The sequence below is a fragment of the Epinephelus fuscoguttatus genome, linkage group LG7 (genome assembly GCF_011397635.1).
Source record: "Epinephelus fuscoguttatus linkage group LG7, E.fuscoguttatus.final_Chr_v1".
Classification (NCBI taxonomy): Eukaryota; Metazoa; Chordata; class Actinopteri; order Perciformes; family Serranidae; genus Epinephelus; species Epinephelus fuscoguttatus.
In genome coordinates, this window is record NC_064758.1 from 34,082,629 (window position 1) to 34,099,326 (window position 16,698).

Here is a 16,698-nt window from a genome sequence, read left to right on the forward strand (position 1 = left end):
AAAATTCACCAGGATGCAGGAACTTAAGTGTTTGATGCTCTAATGTTCTGGCATTCCATATGTGTCCCCCCCAATGTCGAAACAAAACCTACGCCCTTGTGTAATCTGAACGAACGACTGAACAGGCGACGCTTCCAATGCAGGGAAACTGTGCTTAAAAATAAAACTGAGGGAAGAAGAATAGAGATTGTCTCCGAACACAAAGCGCCTAAAAACAGCAGGTCTCCTCCTGAAAGAATGTGCGCCCTTTCATAAGCACTCAGCACAATCTCACCATGAAGACAACACTGAACAACAACCTAGAATCTGTAAAAAGGAGATGACTAAAAATATAACACCATCCCGCAGATTAAAGCCACTCCTCCTCCTCCTCCTTCTTCTCCTTCCTTATGGTCCAATTCAGACAGACCAGATGAGAGTTACACCAGATGTGTCATATAGGAAGCTGCTTTGCTACAAATTGGATGATTAACAGAGCCGTGCAGCCAGCATTGAGGCATTTGGCTGTGGCGCGCGGCTCAGTGGAGAGTGATTGGCTTTGAGGGCCGAGGGAGCAGATGGGACGGGGACACGGAGCTGGACCAAGAGTGTGCCTCCTTGGTTTTGCATCAAAATATCACTTCTATACTCGCCTGTGCTCAGGAGTGCTTCAACAACACACACACAAATACAGGTAGCTCTGTTTATAACAGTGTTGCAGCGTCTTGTTCTTCATGGCAAGTTATCTCCGCCTTTCGCTCCACCCCCTTAACATTAATTATGCAGCTCAATGCAGCACTCCGAATCCCCACTGCAGCTCACCCACACCACAATACTCTGCCGCTTTCTCCCACTCTCTCTGTCTCTGTCACACAAACCAGAGTGTTTCTCTCTTTTTCCCGTCATGACTACATTCTCAACTATCCGTAGTCAAAGGCAGCATCCTCCTCCACGCGTCACCTTGTGAATAGAGAGCTGTTGCAAGGACTAAAGACATGACTGTACCTATTCTTCCCGTCTATTATCAATAGGTTTTGAAGGTTAGATGGCCTCACACTTTTTTACTTTAGGAAAAAAAAATCACCGCAAACACACGTAGAAATCTGTTTCATAACCTTCAATCAAATGCACAAAATATGCCCCATGTTTTCTGACAACATTACAAACACATTCATTCAGAACATCAGATACATTTGATGTGAATGAATACAATAATTACAAGTTGGATTACTATCTTTGGCTGCAGCGTGACTCACTACCCGCTATATTTTTTTTTTTGCCTTATCATTTCCAAAGCCTGCTGCTGATTTTTGTGCAAATCAGAAGCAAACACAGTCTGATGTGCCGAGGCAAACACACTTAACAGCTCAAACACCTGCCTGGCAAGGTGTAATTGACTCAACTACTCCTGAACACAGCGAGAGACACAATCAGACCTTGTCACAGGAAGCAGAGAGAGAGAAAGAGAGAGAAAGAGTCCACGCTACGCAATGGGAATCGGCTACATCAGCAGAGTAGAGGGGAAGGACATACAAAGAGGGAAACTCTCACGCTTCAGCCGTCCACCCCCTGGGCAGGCAGTGGGACGGAAACGTAGCAACTGTTTATGGAAGCAGAAACAGGCTTCTCCTTCGTTTCCTAGAGCTTTCACGTGATTAAGATTCGTTTCACATCTGCATGCATGCGTTTGTGCTTTGCGTGTATGTGTGTGTGTGTGAGAATATAGCTCGCCGGGCCAAGAGCTGTATAATTAATCCAACTTAAGTGTGAGGCTACCCTGTGTGAGTCATTGATGCATACTGTGCACTGCCTGACTTCAAACTGAATTAATGGTGTTTTTCTTTAAAGGTCCAGTGTGTAGGATTCAGAGGCATTGGTACTATTGGTAGAGATGGTATATAATATTCATAACTACATTTTTATTAGTTGGTAATCACCTGAAAATAAGAACTGTTTTGTTTTCACTACCTTAAATTGAGCCGTTTATATCTACATACGGAGCAGGTCCTCTTCCACAGAGTCTGCCATGTTGTTTCGATAGTAGCCCAGAAAGGACAAACCTAACACTGGCTCTAGATAGGGCCATTTGCATTTTCGTGTCAGCCACATTAGTTTTCCTACACGCTTGGCACGTGGAAGAAGTTTCAGTTCTGCAACCTCACTGCTAGATGCCACTAAATCCTACAAGCTAATATCTATATCAGCCATAGAGATGCCTTCTCTTTAATATAATTGGACTAGACGGCACTCAGCTTGTGGTGCTCAAAGCATTAAAAAAATCCATTTGACAAGTAAACAGCAATGTCTCTTTCCAGAAATCACGATCCAGTTACTCAAGATAATCCACAGACCTTGTTGTGAGCAGCTTCATGTAGGAACTATTTTCTGTCTTCTTAACTACACTCGCCAAATGTACGCCTCCTTCTGGGTGTGCATCTACCGCTAGCTCACCTAGCACCACTGAGTTAGCTAACGTTACAGCTCAGCTGAGGAGGACGCCATTACTGTTTACATCTCACGCTGTCATGAGCACAGGCCTCACTTCCATTATTAGATGCACATTCCTTCTGCACAGTGATACGGGTGGTGGTTATAGTTTGGTAGAAAGAAAATAGTTCCTACAAATGTATATTTTTGACACTTTGAGCACCACAAGCTGAGTGCCATCTAGTTTCATATTGGAGAAAAGGCAGACATCTCCAACACTCAGCTACTCACACCAAAACAATAAAGATTGATAAATAGCTCTAGAAGTATGAGGAAATATCTGTATGTTTGATTTTGGGTGGTGAACTGTCTCTTTTAGAGAGATGAGATCCCACATCAGCTGAGGGTCTTGGCAGTCATTCACGGGATCATTACTTGTTATTCGTCACACAAGGCATCATCAACAAAATGTCAAACGGCAGGCACATGAGCTATTTAAGGGTACATGTTGTTTGTCCTTCTATTGTTGCCATTTCAATAAGTTCAATAAAGTGTCTGTGTGTGTTTGCAAAGATGCTACCTCTGGAACAAAAGCAAACAGTGAGGCAGATGTTCCTAATGAGGAAAACATGGCCAGGGAAGACGGGATCATTCAGCTGGTATCGGGTGAAGTGAATGTGTTATACGCTTACATAATCCAGGGGGGGGGAGCGTGAATTGACTACTCCCTCTCTACATGACAATGCGCTGGCAGGCGCAGGTCGGCTGTTTGCTCATGAACACCGTGTCTCCAGCGCCCCTTGAAAAAATCTGTGCGTCTTCAGATGTCCAGAATGCACAACGGCGGGTCAAAAGCTCTTTGTGAGGTTGCTGTTCATCAGCAGGCAGCCTTCTGCGCCGTGCAGCTCTGCTGCTGCAGGGGTCTTTTCAGTGCATGGAACCGGATGGTGAGCAGAGAACACAGCGGGGGCTGGGCACTGCAATGTACTGCAGTGCTCGTAGCTCTGCTATGCACACCCACTCTCTTCCATTCTTGCTCTGCCTCTGACAATCTCTCAATCTCTCGCTCTATCTCTCGCCCTCTCTTGCCCATACTTGGTTCGTTTATCTTATTTTCCTCTCTTCACTTTCTCCTCAGTCCTTTTCATACTTGTTTTCCCCACACTTTGAAAGCTGTCTGTATTCTATCTGTGCAACACAACCTCTATACTCATTCATTACCCTGCCCTCTGTCACTCACATACACACTTACAAACACACTTACACAAATCCATGCATAACCACATCCTGTAACCTTTCCCTGGAGTATGATAAAGTGCCCTTTTCCTGGTTATGGAGAAGACACACACACACTATCCCTCTGACACTTTATTTATCACAGTGTCATTGTAGTGTCACCAAAAGGGTCTGCTCGCCTTACACCTCTGCAACATTTCATCTGCACAACCTTAACGACACAGGTGTGACACTATTTCTGCTTGTTGGAGGACTTTTTACAGTACCGCTTGTCATCAATAATATGGAGAGTTTGGGAATTGTTGCTAACTGTAGCATGCCACAGTGACAGCCGTTGTTGCTCCGCTATGTTGCCTGCATCATCATTTACAGGGGCACACTAAACGCCAATGTCGCACAGACTGGGACAGAGGGCGTCATACACGCAGGATGAGCAATGACAAGCCGAACAGCTGCTCCGTTCCTCCAAAAAACCCCACCAATCTTCGAAAGAGTTACAGTACGACACTTATAAATATACCTAAGAACAAACAAAAGACAAAGGGATTATCCCAACAGCTATCCGTATCCAGCGTGAAGTAAATTCTCGCACATGGCCAGGATTGTTTATGTTGTGATGCTGAATCCCCCGATTCTTTATGCTGCTACAACACTAATTTAGATTTAGCTAAATCACAGGATCCAGGTCCGTGTGTTTAAAGCAGCCTCTCTATCTAATTAGAAGTGGTTAAATCTCCTCCATCTCTGACACTTGCTTCTATCTTAAAGAGCGTTACTGGCTAATTCTTGGGAACAGTGAGGGGTCTCATTTCCGTTTGCCATTAAAGAGCTGAGGTTTCTAATCATTGTCATTGGAATGAGTTTCTCAGTATGCTGGCTGCGTCCTGCAGAGACACTTTCCCAGTGGCTCTCAACCATGATATGAAACAAAGCTCTGTATGACAGCAGGTGTCAGGACTGTAAGGGCTGCAGCCGTTAAATGCTTTATATTTTCTACATAACACTGCTGTCTTTTAACAGCTCCTTAATTGTTTTTCTGTGAAACACAATTAGTTGCTGGCCACTATGACTATCATGTATAATCTCTCCTCTTTTAATAACATCTTCTTTTTGATTTTGTGTCATTACCTGAATAGACCCACGCAATACACTGATGTCAAACCTGAATGATTCTGCTGCTGCAGCTCATCCCACAGTTTGATGTGTCACTCTGAGCGTTGCAGTGAAAAGGAAGGTAGCACAAAACCCACAACACTGACACTCCCACCTGGAGCTTACAGTGATAATACAGGTAGACAAGGACAGGAAGGACGAGGAAACAGCCAGGGACGGACATTTCAGCACCTCTGCAAAAACATAGATCTCTTTAAGATGGTCTAGAAAAGGAGAGGTGCATGAATAATGAAAGTGTTTTCACCTGGAGAAGCAAAAGAACAGATGTGCACAGCAGACTGCTACATCAAATAGAGACTTGGGAATGTGTAAAGCCAGGTCATCTAAACACAGATAGTTAGACGAATTAGCTTTAAACTATAATCCAACTCTCATCACTAAACCCTGGTTTGCTTCAAACAATTCGAGGGAAGCACTTATCAAAGGTCTTCGCTCTGAGCTCTGTCCATGGTGCTGAAATGAGTTACATTTCCTCCCTGGCTCTCTCCTTATCCCCTCATATAACTCAGTGCTGAATAATTTAAACATCATTTAAAACCAGAAACTGGGATCAGCGAGTGCGGTCAGGTTCACGACTGCCTTGCGCTTCTATCGACTGTCTGAGGCTGAAAGGTATTACTTCTAAGTGATATGAAAACATCGGTACATACTGTACTCTTCATCCTGTCTAACGACGCTCTCCAGCGTGCCCACACAAGACACACTAAGTCCATTTATTATTTCCTCCCATTCTGCAGCAGGCCAGTGCTCACAGACATTTCTCCTACAGAGAAAACACACACTGCCCACTGCTGGACGGTATCATATCTTCATTCACAAATGATGAAGGTCAGACTTCCAAAAAAAGACGGTGGGATGTAATAAATTAACTGTGAATGTGTTCAAAGAAAAAGCTGATGATGAATGCATGATAAAAAAAACAACAACAAATATAGTGTGAATCATCTTTCTTTCGCTGTAAACAAACAAAGCTTCACATCTTTTGTTTGAGCTCATTTCACATTAATGACAAACCCTATCTTCAGTGTATAAACACTCCCAAGATATAGTAATTTTTCCGCTTCTTTGGTACACTGTAGTCAGTGTACCCAGCTCACCCAATCAGAGAGCTCACTTTTGCTGCAGGCTCAGACTGAAGGAAGTCCCAGAACACCGGATAAACAAAACAAAAACTCATCACCGGGCTCAAACACTATCAGAGCCAATTCAATCTGTTATCTAAGCAGCCCAAAATGATACTCAGAATACACAATGAGAGCGTGCACGACACAGCGGGCTGCAGCAGCCTCCCTGGCACACTCAGCTTATCGGTGTGTGTGCACTGAATTTACAGTATAAGGGGGGCAAAACTTTACTCTCATCCCATCCAGGGATAACAAAGAAGTGAATGTGGTGGGAGTCATTTTTAGAAGGGATGTAGCTGGTTTGAGTCATTCTGCCTCACACTGGCTGGATGCTGAGGCAGCTCCGCTCAGGGATGTAATGGGATACTGCAGCACTAGAGAACCGTGTGCACAGAAACTTGCCTAGAAGCATCAGGGAGTCCCGCACTAACCTTCCCCCTCCCTCTGCATCCCCCTCTGCTTCTCTGTCAAGTGCTTCTGATGTGCAAAAAATCATTAAAGTATTATGTATATATCTAACTGCAATCACACATGAAATAGGGCAGATATGCCAGAGCACACACTGATAAAGAACACAAAAAAGCAACTTCAGAAGTGTAAGAACCCAGCATGCCTGCAGAGGAAGGAGGATGCAGCTGCTTACCTTTTGTGCAGGATGCTCTCCTCTGGACACCGAGCTCTTCCCCCTTCTCCACAGGCTCCGAGACACTTTGAGATAGAGAGAGAAATAATCAATCTTCTCTTACTTTCTCTTATTTCCAGTTTCAGCATGAAACAAGTCTAACACAGCCCTCTGGACACACCTTTACACTGTCCTCCTGTAAACTCTGCCACATATACACACACAGACACCCATTCAAATGCAGCCCAAGACTGGAGTACACAAACTGATAAAGATCTGCTCAGGGGAGGGATAAAAAAACTACACACACTCACACACACTGCAGTTTTTTTCCCCTTCCTCTTGCCCACTCGCTCTGCTGCTTTTTTTTTTTTTTCCTCGTGCTGCCTTTGCCTGCACTGCCTCCTGATTGGCTAAGCTGCTCTTCAATAACATAAGCTCTCTTCTTTAATTGGAAGGGGGCCAGTTGTGTGGTGCACCAGAAACCCTCCCGCCCAGCTCATCTCTCTTCTTTTTTATTTTTTCTCCCCCCCCCCCCCTCCTGCTAAGTGCCTGTGGAGAAGAATGCTGAGCTCTGCAATTTCATACGCATCGACCAAAGGAGGAGGAAAAAAAGGGAATGGAGGACAGAGGAGAAGAGAGGAGGGGGTGGGGGAGGACAAGGGAGTGAGAGTGGGAATGGGGGAGAGCGTCGGCGGCGAATCAGTGGACCGCAGTGGGACAGGCAGAAGCTGCATGGGGTTGGGAAGGGGACAAAAGACAGAGAGGGGCTATGAGGGCAGATTTGGATGCACACGGTCCGTCAGCCGCAGCATGCTGAGGTGAAACAGCAGGTCAGATGGAGGGAGATTTCCCTGCACTCACTGCAGCGCGGCTAGGTGGCTCTGCTGCAGTGTGGAGTCTAATTGCCAGGCAAGAAGGGGGATGGGAAGGGAGGAGGAGGATGAGGAGGAGGAGGGGGGGGTGGTTGCAGTTATGCTGAAGTACAGTCTTCCAGCCGACCATGGTTATATGGGGGGAAATGGGCAGGCAGCCGCAGTGTACAGCGGTTAATGCCTCTTTCCTCATGAATTATTGAAGGTGCCCCAAAGGAGAGTGGGAGGGTCACAGACTGCAAACTCCTGAGCCTGCTCAGACACTCACTGCCACTGAGGTTTATCATAATTACTCACACCTGAAGTCGTCACATTATTAAACAGAGCCCCCTTCAGTCAGATTATTTAATCCCACTGATGTAATAGCCTGCTTTTAAATGGAGATTGTGTGCTCTCTGCTTCCCACTCTCCAATCCTGGAGAAAACAGATGTGTGGGATTGAATCTGTGGTGTCAGGTTCCCTGCCACTCTTTCTTTGACTACCACCAACATGTCCCAGCTGCATTACAGGACAATACCCACACAGATCAATAATGGATCACGCAATACCTCGACCATCTGCAGAGGCTACAATAGGCACTCTACAAGTTATATGATCACCACAGAGATGCATTGTTTGCTCAATCAACAACGTAATTGCCTGGTGGATGAATGCACAGGCAAAGAGATGCCTGAGTTAAATACCACATGACCAGAAAGGGCAGGTGGACAAATCCCAGTATCATCTGGATTCATCTTGTCACACAGCTGAAAACTGGTGACGGCAGACTGTAGATATAAATAATAGACGAGTAGAGATGTGTCTCCTACTTGCAGAAGTTCACAAGAGTTCAGTTGAGTTTAATGTGCAAAAAGAACATTTATTTCCAAGTTATCTTTACATTTGTTTCCCCAGTGAAAAAGATCACCACTGTGGAGATATTACAGACAGGTGCATCAACTTATAATCACAATAAACAGACATTTACATTGGTCTTTTGCGCTTGTTTTCCCGCATCACTGTGGTCTCTGCTCTCTCAGGGAGGCTGTAGACTGTGATGGAGATGTCCGTGCGTTTGAAGACCTGTTTCAGAATGTCCGACACTCTGGGCCACTGCAGTCCATCCAGGCCACAACCAATACTGTCGGAAAGTGAGAGAGAGAAACAGACTGTTTAAGTGTAACAGATAATACAAATCTTGCCATGAAGACAAAGGAGTAGAAGCGCTGCTGGGTCTTAGTTGCAGTCACATACGGGTGCTCTTTGGATACTTCAGGTGTACTGTGTTTATTCTAAAAAAAGACCAACGCTACAGCTGCTACAGCAGACGATGACCCTGATAAAGACCTGTGAGTCACAACGCCTTGGTCATTTTAATCTATCTTGCCATGTAAAAATAAGCACAAACCCTACAGTGTGCCTTGGATTGTTTTTTAAGGAGACTTGATTTTTTTAAGATGGACTAAATACAAATTTTGCCACATTTAAACTGAATAAATGAGTATTTCTCTCTTCAACCTGGTTCGATTACGTCTCACTAAATAATCGTGGTACAAACCGAGGCATTGATATCCTCGTTACTCCGTTCTTTTCACAGTGTGACTTCATGTCCTCCAGGCTTTGTTTCAGGCTGCCATAGGTCGGTTTTTCCCTCGCTTTTTTCTTGGTGATCTGCAATATAGCAACAGGAAAGCGACAATAACAACACTTACTACAATGATAATGTTAGAATGAAAATTTGCATAGGGAACAGTTATAATTAAGTGCTTCATATTTACCAGATAGTAGACAAAACGTTTGTCTCTTCTCAGTACAGCACACTGTCCTGTCAGCTTTTCTGTTTGGAGAGAAGAAAGATAATATCCACGTCAGAATAAGACACAACACAATGCCCAGGCGTGATTTTTTTTAAACCCTTAAACTGGTAAAGCGCTGATGAACAAGTCATTATAAATTCATGCAGTGCAGCAAAAAAATATTCCAACCCACCGATTTAAATGCTTGAAATGTAGTGGTGATGCTTAAGTTAGCTTGCTGATAGCTGTTTTAGAGTTAGCATTAAATATTACTACACAAAACACAATATAAAATGTTGGTTTTCTTATTATTTGTGCATTTAAAGGAAATATGAGCTGTTTGGAAATGACAGCCAGTAAATGTATTTTGGATTTAACAAACATTTACCTTGATTTCTTCTTACTCAGTTCCCTTCAACATCGAAGTGCTCTCCTGTCACATGACTACTACTGTGGTCACCACGTATATAAACTCTGAGAAAAACTTCACTTAATTTACATTTTGTACAGTGTGGTGGAAATGACAGAAACCCTAAGGAAATTTTATGGTTTTTTCTTTCTTTTTATTTAATGAAAAAGTCATAAAATACTAATATATGTTACCACACATGATATATTTCATTAAATTGGTATTTGTGGGTCATCTGTATTTGAAGGTATTTAATTTTAAAATGACGTAGGGTTAAATGTTTGAAATCTGACTCAGGGACAAAGAATATATATTGCAAAAACCACACATAAATATGGCCACTTTTTCTGTATTAAAAATAATTACTGATCTATTATTTAATTTTTATATGTTCCTTTTGGTGTTAAGTAAGTGTGACAAAAGTAATAAATGCTGGAAAATAAGGAAAAAAATACGGAGAGCTGCACTGGGTTAAGGCTATGTGTAGTTAGCTGTAAAATAATAACAACAATAATAATAATAATAATAATAATAATGACAAATGTTAAAAAACAAAATCACACATCTTTGTGATGTTGTGTAGAATTGAATGGAGGATTTTTATTAGACCTCTGCTGTAAACAAAACCATGTTTCTCCATACTCTCAGTGCTCCCAAAATAAGTCATATTAACCCCTGATGATTTTTTTGACATCATAAAATGGGCTTACTCACTCTGTTCCTTTAACTCCTCTACCCCCTGGAACTTCTTCTTGAACATCACAGCTATGCCTGCCCCCATGCGGCAGTCCTCACTGATGCAGTGGGCCAGAGCCTCGTCCTCGGGGCAGGAGAACAGGTCCCCAGTGACATAACTCAGACTCCAGCTGTCTTCTGCGGGCTGGCCAGGAGGGGGCAGCATTGCACCGTGAGAGGAGGCATAATGACAGAACAAGACATGAACACTGGTGTGACTGAGGCGGTAAACCGTGACATAAACACCCCTTTTAGCGCGAACACATACAGAAAAAATACTCCTATAAGCTTTACCTTAAATTTGACAGTGTCGACTGGTTTCTCAACCTCAGACGACATTGACACCAGTTAGCAGCGTACTTGAGCGGTGACTTGACTCGGTGTGTGACGTTACAGTCTTGAACACACGTTAACACAACAGCTAGCAAACTTGCTCGTTAGCTTATCATGCGACGGTTATTTTTCTCTCTCTTAACTTACAAACAGTTGACTGCAGGCGGCCGTTATAATGTAAAACAGCCTCAGAGTAATTTCAGGATGCTCTATTTGCTCAGCAGACTGGACACTGCTTAAGTGCAGCAGGACAGGAAGCAGCCACGGTAGTAGCATATCCTCTCGCGAGAGAACACGAGACTTTGTGTTAAATCCTCGCCGGCTGAATTTATTCTGCACAAAATTAACACCAAAGTACCAGAGTTTTATAATAACAAAATACATACTTTGACAACCCGTTTGTACAGCTTTTTTCTAAGGATATTATCAAAAACTTAAACCTTCCACCAACATTTATTTTTGGTTGAAAACCGAGAAAATAATCTTGATATTTGTCATTATTTTCATGTCATTTTCAGATTAATAATAACAATAATACTAATACTAATACTACTACTACTACTACTAATAATAATAATAATAATAGACATGGTCAAGACGACCTGCTGAAGTTCAAACTGAGCATCAGAATGGGGAAGAAGGTGATTTAAGTGACTTTGAACGTGGCATGGCTGTTGGTGCTGGTCTGAGTATTTCAGAAACTGCTGATCTACTGTACTTTTCACACATCACCATCTCTAGGGTTTACAGAGGATGGTCCCAAAAAGAGAAAACATCCAGTGAGCAGCAGTTCTCTGGGTGGAAATGCCTTGTTGATGCCAGAGGTCAGAGGAGAATGGCCAGACTGGTTCAAGATGATAGAAAGGCAACAGTAACTCAAATAACCACTGGTTACAACCAAGGTCTGCAGAAGACCATCTCTGAACCAACAACACGTCCAACCTTGAAGCAGATGGGCTACAGCAGCAGAAGACCACACCAGGTGCCACTCCTGTCAGCTAACAACAGGAAACTGAGGCTACAAGAATGTTGCCTGGTCTGATGAGTCTGGATTTCTGCTGCCACATTCAGATGGTAGGGTCAGAATTTGGTGTAAACAACATGAAAGCATGGATCCATCCTGCCTTGTATCAACGGTTCAGGCTGCTGCTGGTGGTGTAATGGCACACTTTGGGCCCCTTAGTACCAACTGAGCATGGTTTAAACACCACAGCCTACCTGAGTATTGTTCCTGACCGTGTCCATCCCTTTATGACCACAGTGTACCCATCTTCTGATGGCTACTTCCAGCAGGATAACGCACCATGTCACAAAGCTCAAATCATCTCAAACTGGTTTCCTGAACATGACAATGAGTTCACTGTATTCCAGTGGCCTCCACAGTCACCAGATCTCAATCCAATAGAGCACCTTTGGGATATACATATATATATATATATATATATATATATATATATATATATATATATATATATATGAACCCTGAAAACCCTCACAAGTGTGTTTATTTTCTTAGTTCTATTAGATCTCTCTACAAGTTCAAGTTGGGCCAAGCCATCATGGGCTTTTTGTGCAGGGTTTGCATGTTCTCTCCATGTCAGCGTGGGTTTTCTCCAGGTACTCCAGCTTCCTCCCACAGTCCAAAGACATGCAGGTTAATTGGTGACTCTAAATTGGCCGTAGGTGTGAATGTATGTGAGCATGAATGGTTGTCTGTCTCTATGTGTCAGCCCTGTGATAGTCTGGCCCCAGCTCCCCCCACAACCCTGTACCATGACTAAATAACAGGTGCAACAAAACCATGAGTGAATGAAAAACTTGTCAGTCAGCCTCAGTCCTTTAATTATTTTTATTGAATCACAGTCAGTGGCACAAAGGAAAAAAAAGAAAGTAAGTAAGCACCTTATGTCTGCAGCATCTATGAAATACAGACATAATAACAGACCTACAAGACTGTAGTGCCTATAAGTCAAAACTACTGTTGAGTGTTGAACCTAATGCAGACAGACCAACGACAGGAGACTATGGTGTTGTCTTTTATATACATAGAAACTGCAATACAAAATCAGAACATGATTGGCCACACATGAAGAATGTGTGTACGTGACAGATTGGCAGTCCGTGTTGGAGCCTTAGGAGTCAGAGCTGCGTCTTCGCTCGTTGATCCAGTCCCCAGGATTGACGTCCATGTGCAGCATCTTCATCACCCACTTGTCCCTCCGTGCTCCGTCAATGAACTCATCCAGTGAGAGCTCCCCTAAGTGACGAGGGGCAGCCATCATTTTACCACACATTTCTCCAATCCTGTATTCAACATTTTGATAAAGAGCGGACCTTTTTGCAGCTGAGTCACACCTTCCCTTTTTAACATGCACACGCAACAACACACACATGTACACTTCTACATTAGCACCCCACACAGCCATTACAGCAGCCTGACACAGACCTCTTGAATCATTCATGAAGCATTTTAAGCTGTCAGAAAGCTGTGACAAACACTCACCATCTCCATTCTCATCAACCAGCTCAAATATCCGGTCGACCACTTGGTCTGGGGTCAGCAGATGGCATTCTTCATCCAGCTCTCCGTGGCAGGCTTTCTTCAGTCGATAAATAGACTGGAAGAGAGTGACAGGAAAGTAAGTTAACAACGACTCCTACACTGACTACATCTCATTACGGCCCACTGATTTATCTCGAAACGTTCTCTAAAATGTTCGTAAGACTTTACAAATCGATTCTCGCACATCATCGTAAATATTACCTCCACGATTTCAAGAAGCTCAGTTTTATCGATGCATCCGCTTCCATCTTTATCATACATTTTGAATGTCCATTTAAGCTTATGCTCCAGTTTGCCCCTCAGGACTAAGTTCAAGGCTGCCACGTACTCCAGGAAATCAATGGTGTTGTCCTGTGTGCATGAAGAGAGAGTTAAGATACTGTGAAGCAAAATGTTTGTTTATTCTGACAGAAAAAAGATGACAAAGAAAAAATGTGTCAGGCTGCAACTAAGGGATATTTTCAGTACTAATTTATCTGACAATTATCTTCTCAATTAATTGTTTTGACCACTGGTTCCCAATCTTGGGGTTCTGACCCCTACTATGGGTCACCAAAGCTTCACAGGGGGGTCGCAAGGCCTTCTTGATTTAAAGGGGTGAAAGAAAAGTTTAAATATATATACACATACAGTAGGCCTTTATTTCAGCACTTCATTCAGTTATATGAAGAAACAAGATTATTATTCAACATTTAAACTTAACTTTCTTATAAAGTATACTCAGAGTCCTCACTCTCTGCTTAACAGCCTTGTCCTGCATCAGAAAAGTACAGAATTAATTGGGACGGATTTAGTCTGTTCATTTGTCACTTAGGAAAAATACCTGAAACTGTCCCACACAAAGATAAGTATTCATTAAAGATACGTTTGGCAAGTAGCAGGAAAGCCATAACTTGCAAATGGTTGCAAGTTGATCCTCCAATACTGTCTCAGTGGCTGGGGATTATAAATGAAATATACAGTATGGAAAGACTTTTATTTTGAGACTTGAGATGGAAAAATGTACAAAATACTGGGAGAAATGGATTGTGTATAAATGCCATTGAAAAAGGTGTGACACTGTATGCCTGTAAGTGAAAAATGTACAGGGATTTGACCTTGTAACACCATGAGGACCTCATGTTTTTTGTTTCTTAAATAAAAAGAAAAGTTACTGGAAATGTACGAATTAAGACAATGAGTTAACAGAATAATGGTTGTCAGGGAGAAGAAAAAACTGACTTTATAAAAACAGAAGATTACAATCTATGTATGTGTGATTGTTAAATAATACATAATAGAGAGAGAACTGTATAAAAATAATATCAGGAAAACTCATAGATCAATACTGACAGGAAATAATCTGCTCAAAATTAGTTACTGCGTTCACTCTTTGGGTTGATGTGCAGTTTATTACTAGCTCTGTACTGTTATTGTTATGCATTTAATATGAAATAATTATTAAATATGTCACTTAGTCAGGGGTCGTTAGTTTACTCAATAATATTAAAGGGGTCCTTTAAGAAAAAAGGTTGGGAACCATTGGTTGAGACTACAGTGTGCTAGAAAATGTTGCAAAATGACCATTTTAATTTCCAATTTCCTGGCAAAAAACTGACATATTCAAATAGCCTTTTTTGTGATGATATTCAGATAAGATATTCTGTATAATTTCATAGAGGAAAATCCAGCAATATTCACATTTCAGAAGCTGAAACCTTTACATTTACGGCCTGTGCGGCATGATCGAAAATACTACCTCCACAATTTCAAGAAGCTCTGTTTTATCAATGAATCCGCTCCCATTATCATGAATGTCCATTTAAGCTAGTGTTCCAGTTAGCCCCTCAGGACTAAGCTCAAGGCTGCCACGTACTCCAGAGAATGAATGGTTGTAGCCTTTCTTACCCAATTAATCAACCATCAAAATTGTTACAGATTAATTTTCTGTAGATCAGCTAATTCTTGTCGATCTAAATATACAACAACAGCAGCTGTCACAAATACTTCCAATCACAAAAATCCTCACAATTACTGTGGCAAGGCTAGTGTCAATACTAAAATGAGACAAATGACACAACAGAAGTTATCACTTACTCCGTTCTTGTCAAAGGCTCGAAACATGTTCTCAATGTAATCCGCGGCCTCCTTGTTTTCAGTAACGCCGAAAAACCCCTTGAACTCGTGCATGAAGAGAGTTCCACTGGGACACTCCACCACAAATTTTTTGTACCATTCCTGCAGCTCTGCCACATCAATTTCCTTGTCTGGGTCGCAGTCCTCACTCAGGCGTTGACCCATCGTGGAAAATCCTTCTTTAACTTAGTAAAGACTAAAATTATTTCTTACATTACATGAAACTATTTGACCTTAGTGACTCTCTACATTACAGAATTCAGAATTCAATCAATCCTTGGTTATCGAACCAGTTGCTGTGACAAAATTTGTGCAAATTAGCAAAAATCAAATCGATTAAAATGGCATAAAGGTCCATACAGGCTGGATTGTAATTGTGCTCTCTATTGTGGCAAATCTCATCTGAGAGTCGGGATGAGACAAAGGCTGTTATGGATCACATGATAAGGGATTAGAAATGGACACTTGTCAAAATCAATTAGCTCACCAACAGATTGTGAGAGGATTTCCTTGTAGTCCTGCCTCTACCTATCCTAGAAAGTACATCTGTATGTTCGCTTTGAAGGAACACACTCCCTACTAACAGGTTTAAAGTGCCTCTAATTGACTTTCTATTAACAATGTAAGAAAGTGTGTGCAAAGGTAAAATATACTCAGGTAAACTCAGGATTGAGGTCTGTTTGCCATATGACAATGTCAAATGAGAAGTGTCCAGTTAAGTGATTACAAAGTTACAATCAGGGAGGGTCTAATGCTATTAGTTGCATTGTGGGAAATGTAGGATTCAGCATTTCCAGAACAGTCTCGCCCATTCTATCCAATAAAAATCAGGATATCTCAGGCACTGCTGCTCAGATTTTGACACTTGTTCGTCAGTCCGTTCCTTCCGAGTCCTCAAACTTCATGCAAGTGGAAAGCTAAATCGCTGGTGTGCTCCTTTAAGTAATCTTTCCCTGGAAGTTCCTAACCAGTCTGATGATTCACACAGGCAAAGTGTTTAGTTATCCCTGGCAGCTCTGACCTTCCGAAGCCATGTTATTTACTGCCACCCTGATTACTGTTTACATGCCTGCTTCAGTCTCTCTGAAGCCTATAATAAATGTGTTGCGGCTAAATTCACTAATGATGGACATTACAGCTTCAGACGGCAATGAAAATATTTTTGGTAAATGGGTGGAAACATATAGCAAGCTTCTGGTCTTGTTTGAGTATCAGGCTGCAGAGTGGTTGAAGGAAATTTGGAAATAACTGCTTGTGTTTTTTAGCAGAATTAGAGTGTGGCCGTTGGTGGTAAACCGTAGCTGTCGTTTACAGGTGAATGCTTGGCTTGG

The 16,698-nt window shown here is 42.3% G+C and overlaps 3 protein-coding genes across 6 annotated transcripts in view; all 3 read right to left on the reverse strand.

Annotated features, from left to right (window-relative positions):
- LOC125891410 (synaptotagmin-2-like) overlaps positions 1 to 6,917 on the reverse strand; it is an 88,284-nt gene extending 81,367 nt beyond the window's left edge. For 2 of the 4 annotated variants that reach the window (XM_049580690.1, XM_049580691.1), the window contains exons 1-2: positions 6,743 to 6,917; positions 6,583 to 6,647 (exon numbers count right to left, since the gene is read on the reverse strand). The gene's annotated coding sequence lies outside the window, so the exon portion shown is untranslated. The remainder of the gene's footprint in view (positions 1 to 6,582; positions 6,648 to 6,742) is intronic. The other 2 variants (XM_049580688.1, XM_049580687.1) reach the window with 2 other exon arrangements.
- Positions 6,918 to 8,270: 1,353 nt separating this feature from the next.
- On the reverse strand, positions 8,271 to 10,974 carry oard1 (O-acyl-ADP-ribose deacylase 1). The gene is made up of 5 exons (XM_049580705.1): positions 10,651 to 10,974; positions 10,336 to 10,501; positions 9,195 to 9,253; positions 8,975 to 9,087; positions 8,271 to 8,557 (listed from the first exon to the last, which is right to left on the reverse strand). The coding sequence occupies exons 1-5, from the start codon at positions 10,693 to 10,695 to the stop codon at positions 8,401 to 8,403; spliced, it is 540 nt and encodes a 179-aa protein (XP_049436662.1). The 5' UTR covers positions 10,696 to 10,974; the 3' UTR covers positions 8,271 to 8,400.
- Positions 10,975 to 12,523: 1,549 nt separating this feature from the next.
- Positions 12,524 to 16,009, reverse strand: guca1b (guanylate cyclase activator 1B). The gene is made up of 4 exons (XM_049580699.1): positions 15,329 to 16,009; positions 13,454 to 13,603; positions 13,193 to 13,307; positions 12,524 to 12,946 (listed from the first exon to the last, which is right to left on the reverse strand). The coding sequence occupies exons 1-4, from the start codon at positions 15,530 to 15,532 to the stop codon at positions 12,822 to 12,824; spliced, it is 594 nt and encodes a 197-aa protein (XP_049436656.1). The 5' UTR covers positions 15,533 to 16,009; the 3' UTR covers positions 12,524 to 12,821.
- Positions 16,010 to 16,698: the final 689 nt, after the last annotated feature.